This window comes from Bubalus bubalis, chromosome X (assembly GCF_019923935.1).
Source record: "Bubalus bubalis isolate 160015118507 breed Murrah chromosome X, NDDB_SH_1, whole genome shotgun sequence".
NCBI classification, from domain to species: Eukaryota; Metazoa; Chordata; class Mammalia; order Artiodactyla; family Bovidae; genus Bubalus; species Bubalus bubalis.
In genome coordinates, this window is record NC_059181.1 from 30,767,623 (window position 1) to 30,780,384 (window position 12,762).

At 38.1% G+C, this 12,762-nt stretch overlaps 1 protein-coding gene across 10 annotated transcripts in view; it reads right to left on the reverse strand.

The window, feature by feature from the left end:
• DMD (dystrophin) overlaps nt 1-12,762 on the reverse strand; it is a 2,402,664-nt gene that overhangs the window by 248,451 nt on the left and 2,141,451 nt on the right. For all 10 annotated transcript variants that reach the window (XM_025277237.3, XM_045164452.1, XM_045164449.1 and 7 more), the window contains one exon: nt 7,027-7,105. In XM_025277237.3, the coding sequence (XP_025133022.3) occupies nt 7,027-7,105 (79 nt within the window). The remainder of the gene's footprint in view (nt 1-7,026; nt 7,106-12,762) is intronic.

Genomic DNA, 12,762 nt, shown 5'->3' on the forward strand with positions numbered 1-12,762 from the left:
GAGTAGTGGAGTGGGGTGATATTGCCTTCTCCTGCATTGGCAGGCAAATTCTTTACCACCGAGCCACCAGGGAAACCCCCTTATAGAGATTAGGTTAGGGTCTACTTATTGATTATTCACCTATTCATTAGTTACACAAGTAACTGTTGAGTTCTTCTAATATGCAAAACACTGTACTTTTAGATCCATGAAAAACATCTTTGGAAAGGAGAGGAAATACACTGAGAAGTAAATACAAGAGAATGAAAGCTACTTTTATGTCTTTTATGTCCAGTTTGACTCTAATAGGCAGATAATAAGTTGTACTATCAGGTTGATAGTAAAGATACTAATGCTAATAGCAAATACTTGCATAGCACTATGGCACCTACAGTGTGTTAGGCACTGCTGTATGGCTTCCCTGATAGCTCAGTTGGTAAAAAATCCACCTGCAAGGCAAGAGACCCTGGTTCAATTCCTGGGTCGAGAAGATACGCTGGAGAAGGGATAGGCTACCCACTCCAGTATTTTTGGGTTTCCCTAGTGGCTCAGCTGGTAAAGAATCTGCCCGCAATGCGGGAGACCTGGGTTTGATCCCTAGGTTGGGAAGATCCCCTGGAGAAGGGAAAGGCTACCCATTTCAGTATTCTGGCCTGGAGAATTCCATGGACTGTACAGTCCATGGGGTAAGGCACTGTTGTAAGGGTTTCACATATGTTAACTCTTTGATCTTCACTATAACACTAAGAGATAGTATTACCATATTTTATTGAATTCAAAACCCTATTAAAGGGCTTCCCTGGTGACTCAGTGGTAAAGAATCCGCCTGCCAATGCAGGGGACACGGGTTCGGTCCCTGATCTGGTTAGATCCCAGATTGAAGCAGCTAAGCCCACGTGCTACAACTACTGAGCCTGTGCTCCAAGCCCGGGAGCTGCAACGACTGAGCCCACATGCCACAACTACTAAAGCCCATACACCTGAAAGCACTTGCTCTGCAACAAGAGAAGCCACTGCAGTCAGAACCCAATGCACCGCAACTAAAGAGCGGCCCCCACCGCCACACCCAGAGAAAGCTCATGCAGCAATGAAGACCCAGCACGGCCACAAGTAAATAAATAAAATTATTTTTAATTTTAGACATTAGACATAAGGTATATTTTGATTTCAGAGCTGTTAAAACATGGGGATATGTCTTAAATTTGATGAAGTATATTATTATTCCCATTTTACAGATGAGAGATAAAGAGATTAAATATCTGAATCAATAGTTGAACCCAGTTAACCTAGTTTCAGAGTCTATACTCTTAACCAATAACTCATATCATTGGTGAAATGACACTTGGTTCAGGGGCATTGAGAGAAAAATTCAGGTTATATAAATCAACTTACTATGGCCCAGATCGACAGAAATAAAAGAGAGAAAAATCAGTGGTAGTATCAGATAGACTAGACAGTCACTGGCCTGTGTATTAGTTCTTAATGGGCAAGGCAACACAAGGTGTGGCATTGAAGTTCTGAAACTGGGTTCCAGTCCCAGATTTATTATAACCATCTATGTGACCTTGATTATGTCATTTGGTCTCTCTACCCCTATTTTGTCATCTGTAAAGTAAGGGTAGGGCTGGGAATACTTCAGTACGCGTCAGACATTTTTGACCAGAATGCATAAAAGGAATACAGTTTACGCTGTGAGGTAGTGCACAGGCAGACAGACGCACTCACACACACACACACACATCTTAACTGAAACCAGATACTTAGCCTTGCTTGTGCAATGTGCTCTGATATTTTCTAATCTGTTCCATTTCATTCCATTAAAAAATTGCTGGTTGCAAGTCATTAAACTGATTTCAGGATTCACTAATAAGTACTTTGAAAACAAGTCATATAGACACTCTCTAAGCTTCTCTCCAGTTAGGAAATTCCACAGCACAGGGGGCCTCCTGGGGTGGGCATGAGGGCTGGAAACCCCAGGAAAGAGACAGTTGACCCATTGGTCTTACAAACAGTCATTTTCTTTTTAATTGGATCATGTTCTTACTACCTTCAGCAGAAAGTTCTCATTATCAAACTGTTTGGCAAATATCACTTTAGGGCAAAAATTCTCATAGTCTGTTCCACGGCATGTTTAGTGAGAAATTAATTGGTGTGTCTGAAAAAGGCTTTGGTAGTCACAGAAGTAGGACAGGAGAGTCACCGACTCCATGCTCCTCTTAGAGTTTTGATGTATATTAAGAGCTACAAGAATTCCCACAGGAAAGAGGTTTGCTTATCTTTATAACCTAGTGTTTTTCCAATCTTATTGACCCCAGAATCATTTTTTCAAGAGAGAGTTATTAACATCACAAAGAACATTAATGTTCTGAGGAACTTGGCTTGGGAAATGGCCCTTCAGGGAATTCTAGAACTTGTAAAATATTAATAACAAATATAAATTCTTTCTACTATTACAGAAAGATTTTTACTTTCTTATATAGAATTATATTTCTTGATGAGAAAAGTAAAATTTAGACGAGAAGCCCAGAAAATTGAGAAATATCCAGAAAAAAATCTTGACTTCTTAAAAAAAAAGTTCTTAAATTCTTGAAAATAACAAAAGTGGACTATTTGCAGACTACTAGGCTAGTGAATACTATAGTACTGATACATTTTTGATCACTGACATATGAATATATTTTTAAAATCTATAAAATTTTAAGGATAAATATATTTTAAAATCACACTACTAAAATTTCTCCTTCTTGGTTTACGTTGCAGAAGTCAATCAGAAGTAGTAGAATATTAAAGCTCAAATTAAAGGCAATCTAGTGTCTATCAATGGATAAAGGTGATATTTTACAATGCTTCCTCTTCTCATTTTCTCTCAGATCTAAGATAAAAGAAACAGCCTCTTTAACAAGTAGAGACTGGGCCACCAAGAAGAAACAGTGAATACTTAAGTAAAAGGCTGCCTCTTTCTACTGATAAAAGAAGAAAACAAAGACAGCTGGTAATGTAATTTTCAAAGGTGTGTGTGTGTCTGTGTGTGTGTGTCTGACAGAGACAAAGAGAGAGACATAGAGAGAGAAGGAGACAGAGAAGTGACTGTGTGTTGGGGGGGGATGCAGTTAATGGTTCGTCCTTATTTCTTTCTTTTAACTGTGAAGCTTCAGAAATCACTCTTATTATTCCTGGTAACCTGGAAGCAAATTATTAGACACCTATCAATTCAAGCTCATTTAATATGAGCTTAGTTGTAATTTTCAAACATATTTTTACTTTTGGGGAGGGGGAACTTCTTTTTCTTTTATAGCAAATAAGTGACTTCAGAGAGGCCCTGACTCACATACGGTTTTGATGGCGCACCCAATTTCTAGTGCCGCTTTCTACAGATCAGTTTGGCAACACATAACAAAAGCCTTACAAATGTAAACATCCTTTAACACAGCATGTTCCATTTTGGGGGCATTTATCTTATGGAAAGAAGCTGAGGTATTTATAAAGGTGTATGAAGAATATTAGATATGATATACAATCTTCGATAAAGTACTGAAAATTTTGAAATAACCTTAAGTGATTGAGTGATTTAGAATTGTGGTAAATGTGGGACAGCCACAGAAGGGAATACTATGCCATCATTTAAAAAAATGCACTCTGCAGAGGAATATTTAAATATACAAAAAATATTTTTATTATAGTTCTAAGGGGAAAAGGCAGGTCATAAAGCTGTAAAATATTTTTATCCCTGTTTGGTTTAAAAAAAGGGAGAGAGAGAAAATCTGAGTTCACACACATACACACCCCTGAGAGATAGACAGAATGTGTATACCACATTTTTTATAGTGGTTATCTCTAAGTGGTTGGATTACAGATAATTTTTCTTTCCTGTTTGTACTCTTTGCTTTCCAAAATCTCCTTGAGGGGCCTATATTACCTCTGTAATTTAAGAAAGAGACAACACAAGGAAATAATCATTTATCTTTAGTCTCAAGATATCCTATTTCTCAAATATCCCTTCAGCCAAATTGGTATTTTGTGATTTCCATAAGCAAAGCTTCTAAGCATATATTGATACTCCACACGAATACTTAAGAAATTGGTGATGTCTGGGGCTGGCTCCATATAAACAGGTCAATCAGTGGATTTCTGAGTGTCTGTGTATACAGGTCTGACCTTTCTGGATGTGGGCACCGTGTGATATGGGTTGAGAGGTATAGAGATGCTCCTCTTGGCCCCTCGAAGTTCTCCCCTTACAGCTCAGAGATTATGGCTGACGTTTCATCCCCAGAGAATCATTCCTCAGGCTTACGGCTTTTCACCTTATTAAGATGCAAATAACCCAGAAAAAGTACACATTAAACTTTACCTGTCACCGGGGTTAAATGAGTATAACATATCATTTTCTGAGATTAGGCTTTAATGGGGGAAGACATAGGAATTCGAGTAGGGCAGGCAGAGAGAACAAACAATGAAGAAATATATATATAATATATATATAATATATATATATATATAAACATCTGAGGAACAATTAATATGCATAATAGTAATATTTTTATTTACAGTTTATGAATCACTTACATGTTATTGCACTTAATCTCAATTAAATCGAATAGAATGGCTCTGCCACCAAGGCAATTTAAGCAGACCAGAAATTGGGGGAAACATAGGAGATAAAATGTGCAGGATTTAAAATTGTTCTGGAGCCATTCTCAAAAGCCACTGTCCCACTCAATTATGTATACTGCTTTAATTTGCCCTTCTTTTTTTGACACTGTCTAAGTATTTGTGATACTGTCCAAATAATGACTGCATGTTGATAAAAAGGTCAGACCCAGTCAAGAAAATAAGACAACTTCTTGTTTCATATACTATCAATGTATAATGAAAAGAGAGGACCACTATTTTCCAGGAATTTTTGTTCTAAAATAAAATGGCCAATTGGAGACACACATGAAAGCATCAAGTCAAATACTTTAAAATGTTTGTGAGTGTGGATCTTTCTATTAACCTGTGGAAAATGGAGAAGAAAGGAAAGGACTAGAAAATGGCAATAAATGAGGAAGGCAGAAGCATGAAAGGAGAACATATAGAATTGCTTCTTCTCTATTGAAATCTATCAATTTACTAAAAGATAGTCTATTGTGGTGGTTAAAAACAGACTCTGGAGCTGACTTCTTGGGTTCGAATCCTGGCTCTGTCATCTACACCCTCTGTGACTGTGTCTCAATGTCCTCATCTTAAAAATGGGTATAATAATAATAGCACCGACCTTAAAGTTGCCATAAGAGTTAGGTTGGGTCATATTCATAATATTGTCAGGCACAACGTAATTGCCTTAAATGATGGTTCAACTCCACCAAACAAAAATAAACTCAACGTGGATTAAAGATCTAAATGTAAGACTGGATACTCTGAAACTCTCAGAGGTAAACATAGGCAGAACATTCTTTCACATAAATTTTTCAATCCATCTCCTAGAATAATGGAAATAAAAACAAAAACAAATAGGACCTAATTAAACTCAAAAGCTTAATTTTTCTTTGCACAACTAACAAAACCATAAGCAAAATGAAAAGACAACCCACAGAATGGGAGAAAATATTTGAAAACAACATGACCAACAAGGGACTGATCTTCAATATTTACAAACAGCTCATGTGGCTCAATATTAAAAAAATGAACAACCCAATTTAAAAAAATGGGCAGAAGATCTAAATAGACATTTATCCAAAGAAGACATACAGATGGTCAAGAGGCAACTGAAAAGATACTCAATGCTGCTAATTATTAGAGAAATGCAAATCAAAACTACAATGAGGCATCACCTCACACCAGTCAGAATGGCCATTATTAAAGTCTATAAATAATAAATCTTGGAGAGGGTGTGGAGAAAAGAGGACCCTCTTACAGTGTTGGTGGGAATGACAACTGGTACAATCACTATGGAGAACAGTTTGGAGATTCCTTAAAAAACTTACAACAGAGCTATCTTATAATCCAGCAATCCCACTGCTGGGCATATATTTGGAAAAATACATAATTCAATAAGATACATGTGCCCCAATGCTCACTGTAGCACTATTTACAGTAGCCAAGACACGGAAGCAACATAAATGACCATTGACAGAGGAATGGATAAAGAAGATGTGGTACATATATTCAACAGAATGCTACTCAGCCAAAGATAAGAATGAAATAATGCCATTTGCAGCAACATGGATGGACCTGGAGATTATCATACTAGGTGAAGTAAGTCAGACAGAGAAAGATAAATATCATATGGTATCATTTATATGTGGAATATAAAAATATGATACAAATGAGCTTATTTACAAAACAGAAATAGACTCACAGACTTAGAGAATGAATTTATGGTTACCAGAGGGGAGGGGTGGGGGGAGTAGGATAGATAGGAAGTTTGGGATTGATATACGCATTGTTATATTTATAGTATGTTCCAATATTACACTTGCAGTTAACCAAGGCCATTCCTCTTGGTTATTAATTATAGCAATACATTTACTTATAAAATATAATATTTACTAATAATATATGAATACTATAATTAATTATAAAATATAGTTAATAAAATAGTAAAACAAAAATAAAAAGAATGAAGAGAGGTCAAGGATAAAAGACAGATAAGAATGGTTAGGGAAAGGAAACAGAATGGGCTGAAGTTCCATCTTACAGGCAGGGAGTATTTAATCAATTATATAAAGAATCATAGACTCACAGTAATATATATTGAATTGTCATATAATTATATGATATTATAAGTATCAGCTTTATGAAGTGAACTGCCATGAGTAAAGATTCAAAAGTATTACTCAATTTAGCACTTGAGAATACACTGTAGGAAATAATTGTGCATTAGCTGAAGAATGGACAAAATGATCTAATTGGTCCTCCTCATCTTAACCTTCTGTATCCACCCACTAAGTCATATTTCAGGATGATGTGTGCCTCTAGTGCATTTGGCAGAGACTATCATAATTCAACTCTAAATAGCCACCAAGATGCAGTGAGGAGGGTAAGAGATGAAAGTAGTCAATGACTTACTGGAAAGGAAGTGCTGGGACGCTGGGCCAAAGTCCCTGTGGGCTTCGTGCAGCTGCCTGATGCGGTCCTCAACGGCCACCTGGGAGGAAGAGGAGAGAAATGATATCCTCTCATCAGACATAATGAGGCACAATGAAAACAATGCACCCTTTTTGGTAAGATCTTTTGAGCTTCTAAGGTCGGAACACTAAAGCAATGATTTATAACCCTGTTTTAATATCCGCTTACCTTGTGCACTCTCTGAGGCTGATTTTTATCAAACTGAGCCCAAATGAGAAAGATTTGCTCTCTTGACAATGTTAAAATGAGACTTTTAAAAACACTCTACTCTTTGGTAGCCATGAGTGAACTACTGTTCCAGTTAGTACCATCAAAATTGCAAGCTCTTAAATTTTTCACAAAAAGATTTGGTAGGGAGGTCACCATTTGCCATTAAACTAGGTGATTGAAGGAACTCAGAAATGATAAATATTTTGTCTTAGCCTCTTGTCATCATCATTTTTAAAGAATCATACTGACTGATAATTAATGGATACTGAATGATATTTAATCACTGATAATTAATAAGTAACCAAAAGTTGATTGATCCTTCATCTAAGAAATAAGAGGCAAGGTTTTAGGGTCGATGGTGAGAATAAAAAAATTTTAGATTTTACTGAACTTGGAAATTACTGGGAACTATACCTTTAACTGGCATGGATTAAAAATTGCCACTGCTTTTTTCCTATTATGTTTTTCTATACTATATTGACACAGTAGTCTGTCAGCTTAGTGAATTTCATTTTGAGTGGGTAAGAAAGGGAAAGAATTTTATGGGCAAAATGGTATATTTTGTCCATTGGCATTTTGCCAACTTTATATTAATGGTGGCCCCAGGCATCCTAGCTTTATAATTTCAAATCCTGATTTGGTTCTGAGCAGGCTATGCTAAACCAGAGGTTAGTCAGTGCTTGCCCAGAGCCATTAGAGATCAGGCAGGTTCATGCCTGTAAAACACATCTCAAATTCAACAGAAAAGTGCCTCAGGTAGTCTGGTCTAAAGTTGACTCTGACCTTCCCATATCAATCAAGTACGTAGCCCAAATCCAGCACAGTCTTCTTGTTGCACGTTCTCTTTAGACTTGTCCATCTTTGCTGGGACCAAATATTTCGAAAACCAAGTAGAGTTCCCAAAAATAAAGAGTTTGCTTCATTGTGATGCACATAAACACACGAGGGACATTTGAAACCTACTTTCTCAGCCTTATGACCCTGCTGCTGCTGCTGCTCAGTCAGTAAGTTGTGTTTGACTCTTTGTGACCCTTTGGACTGACTGTAGCCCCCCAGGCTCCTCTGTCCACGGGATTTTTCAGGCGCCAATACTGGAGTGTGCTGTCATTTCCTTCTCCAGGGGATCTTCCTGACCCAGGGATTAAACCATGTCTCCTGTGTCTCCTGCATTGTAGGTGGATTCTTTTTTATTATTTTCTAGAGTGAATTTTGTATTTAAATCTCTTTACAAATTGAATTCAGTATTTTTAAAATTTATTTTATAAAGTTAATTTATTTCAATTGGAGGCTAATTGCTTTACAATATTGTGGTGGTTTTTGCCATACATTGACATGAATTAGCCATTGGTATACACTTGTCCCCCATCCCGAACCCCTCTCCCACCTCCCTCCCCATCCCATCCCTCTGGATTGTCCCAGTGCACTGGCTTTGAGTGCCCTGTCTCATGCATTGAACCTGGACTGGCGGATCTATTTCACATGTGGTAATATATATGTTTCAATGCTATTCTCTCAAATCATCCTACCCTCGCCTTCTCCCACAGAGTCCAAAAGTCTGTTCTTTGTATCTGTGTCTCTTTTGCTGTCTTGCGTATAGGGTCATTGTTACCATCTTTCTAAATTCCATGTATATGCGTTAATATACTGTATTGGTGTTTTTCTTTCTGATTTACTGCACTCTGTGTAATAGGCTCCAGTTTCGTCCACCTCATTAGAACTGACTCAAATGTGTTCTTTTTAACAGCTGAGTAATATTGCATTGTGTTATGTACCACAGCTTTCTTATCCATTCAACTGCCAATGGACATCTAGGTTGCTTCCATGTCCTAGCTACTGTAAACAGTGCTGTGATGAACATTGGGGTACATGTGTCTCTTTCAATTCTGGTTGGATTCTTTACCCGCTGAGCCATCAGGGGAAGTGGCTCAGATGGTGAACGCAATACAGGAGACGCAGGTTTGATCCTTGAGTCGGGGGTCAAAAAGAGTTGGACAGGAGTGAGCAAATAACACTTTCACTTTCTTATGACCCTGCACTCCCAGTCAAACTCTACCTGCCTGTCCTGTGGCATTCCATCCGACTTAACACCCCTGAGGCTTCCCTCTGGAGTGCTTGTATTCCCCTTTTCTTCTATTCAAGGCTGGTCTATGTTGGCTTCCTCAGCATACTTGCAGTCCACGGTTTATACCTGGAGCACTTCTATCAGAGCCACTCCTTTCATTATATGGATGGACTGTAACCATTCCCTGCTCACTTCTTCTGTTCTGCCCTCCCTCCCACAGGATGCACTGAATCCTGCATGTAGTAAGTGGTAAGAAATATTTGTGTAATGACTAGTCGATCAAACTGGTGGGTAAATGTGTGTGTGTGTGTGTGTGTGTGTGTGTGTGTGTGTATGCATGCACCAGTGTGAGAAAGAGAGAAGGAGAGAGGGAGGGAGACACGGGAGAATAAATGAGAATGCTCACTGACACTAACTGCATGCTCTAAGTCCCTGGGTAAATTATTTGAATCTTAACTTACCTTATCATTACAATGGGACAATATGTCCTACCTCATGGAGTTATTATGGGGATTAAATAAGATGATACATGTGTTTAGCTCAGTTTCTATCATATGATAATTGCTCAGTAAATGCTAGTAGCTACTGTTATTGTTGCTATTATGCCTAATAAATGGAGAGGGATAGGTTATAGTGTGCAAGGCACCACATAAAATCCAAAAATGGATAGTATTATTAATCACTTTGTGCATGACAATATGAAGTAACATGCAATCTTCCCAATAATTCTATGGAAGGAAGTAATATTATTTCCCCAGTTCACAGATATAAAAACTGAAGCATGAGAGGATTAAAAAAAAAATCAACTGAACAAGATTGGCCTAAGCTTAAGTAGTTAGTAAACTGGCAGGTCCTGGATTCAAGCTCATTCAGTCTAGCTGTTGGTCTTCACTGCTACTCCAGAGATTATGGTTGGAAAAAAGTAGTGTATAAATATTTAATAAGCAGTGGGCTTTTTAATTTACTTTTACATTAATTTACTGAAAGTAGATCTAACCTAGTGTACCTATCTATGAAACAACAGTATATTTTATGGCCCAGTGAAAGGTCAGTTCCTGGTCTTGAAGAATGTGGTACCTTAAGATTGTAGACAAGAGCTGTAGAAGAACATGCAAATGAATGCGTGGAACATGTAATTCTTTCTAAAGGCAGAATGGGTTGTTTCATGATGAAATCAAAGAAGAGAGGAATGTGAAATTCGGGGTGGGTAGGAAGGGATGGGGAGGCCATATGGAAATGGGCACTGAGCAGAAATCTTGGCACATGCTGAGAGAGAAATCCCCAAGGGGACATGTGGGTGGCAAAGGAGAATGAGCATGCCACAGGCCATTTCTTCTGGTGATAGTGTTAGTAGCTTCATAGGGACCATGTGGGAACAGCATCAGAATCCATTATAAGCACCTGATCTGAAGGATGCTTTCTTCTTATATAGGAAGGGCCATGGTGGTAGTTTCCAGTGTATACCCAATATTATTAAGAATTTAAAATAAGATAAAAATGAATCGCCACCCCTATAACTCAAACTTAAGAAAAGGTATGAGAGTGAGATAGAAATTTAAAATGCATCATCTTAACTAATGAGAACAGACCTTATAGTACAGGGAACTCTACTCATTGCTCCAAGGTGACCTAAATGGGAAGGAAATCCAAGGAAGAGGGGATATATGTATATGTACAGCTGATTCACTTTGCTGCACAATAGAAACTAACACAACATTGTAAAGCAATTATACCCCAATAAAAAATAAGATGCACCATGTAATGAAATGAAGTCTTCAGAAAGCAGTCTTAACTAAAGAATTAAGCATAAAATATTTCTTTTCACAAATTATCTTTGGAGAAAGGTATGGCATGGACTGAATGCATAGTTGAGTAAATAATTTTAAGAAAGAAGCACCTGAAAGCACAGAAAATCCTCATAAACTGTAGCTACTTAGGAACAATGCACTTGTGAGCAATTAGACAAGGAGAAGAAATTTGATAAACTTTTAAAACAATAACTTCCATGTGTTAGGTCTTACCAACTGGATTTTTTTTTATAAAACCAATATAAAATTCTATATACAAACTAGGAAGCAAAAGTCAGAAATTTTACCCTGTTACCTTGTATTCTGGCACAATTCATTCTTTACTTGGTTGTTTATTTCTTCCTTTTATAAGTATATGTTAATATAGAAAGAGATATGAAAGGAAGGAATGCTACAGTCTTGATCTTTGGAAGCATAAAGGGTTGGAGGTGAGGAATGCAAATAAGACAGAAAATTCTGGGGTAGCAAGCGGAACACTGGTGTCAGACAGGACAGTGAGATGCAGTTAGCTAGGCACGCTGCAAGCAGATGATGCAAAATAAGACTCTGCAGATGCTGAGGCTCAAGATTTACCCCATTAGCAAAGGGAACCACTGAAGATTTCTGTGAGAGGACATGTGATTTGAGAGGGAAGTTGAGGTTTAGGGAGATGAATCTGTCAGCATGACAGATCCAAAGAGGCTGAGAGCAGTTAGAGGATGTTGGAATTGATCTGACAAGACTTGGGGTGATATGTGTTGGAATGAAGACCGTGCTGCCTGGAACAGAATAGAAGGTACAGACTGGGAGGCATTTTGAAATAAGGAAAAACTAAATACTTTGGTATGGCAGTGTAATTTTGGTAGAAGTGAATAGAACTTCAGGATTTCCAGGGTGGAAGACTGGGAGTTTGCTGATGGAAATATCGAAATGAGAAAGGGGAGGGATGACAAATGGGTAAAGGAATTCTTTTGGAACAGAAAGAATTTGACCTAACAGGGAAAGTTTTAACTGGAGACCTCACGTATAGCCAGTCGGGGAAATTTGCCCCAGTCATTAAAGGGAGGAAAGTGAAGTGAAACAAAATGGTAGGATTGAGCATTAGAAGGTGAGCAGAGAAGGAAGACCCAAAGGAGTCTAAATAGAATTATTTAAAGAGACAGGAAAGGGACTTCCCTGGTGGTCCAGTGGTTAGGATTCCAGGCTCCCAGCACGGGGGGCCTGGGTTCAATCCCTGGTTGGGGAACTAGATTTCACATGCTACAACTAAGAGTTCACATTGTACAACTAAAGAGCCTACATACCAAGACTAAAACTTGGCACAGCCAATAAATAGATAAATGGTGGTGGTCTAGTCACTCAGTTGTGTCTGACTCTTTGCCACCCCATGGACTGTAGCCTGCCAGGCTCCTCTGTCCATGGGATTCTCCAGGCAAGAATACTGGAGTGGGCTGCCATTTCCTTCTCCAGGGATATTCCTGACCCAGGGATGGAATCTGGGCCTCTTGCATTGCAGGCAGATTCTTTTACCAACTGAGCTACAAGGAAAGCTAAAAATAAATAAGCAAATAAAAAATAAAAATAAATAGGAAGAACCCAATTTCCCCCAAATTCATA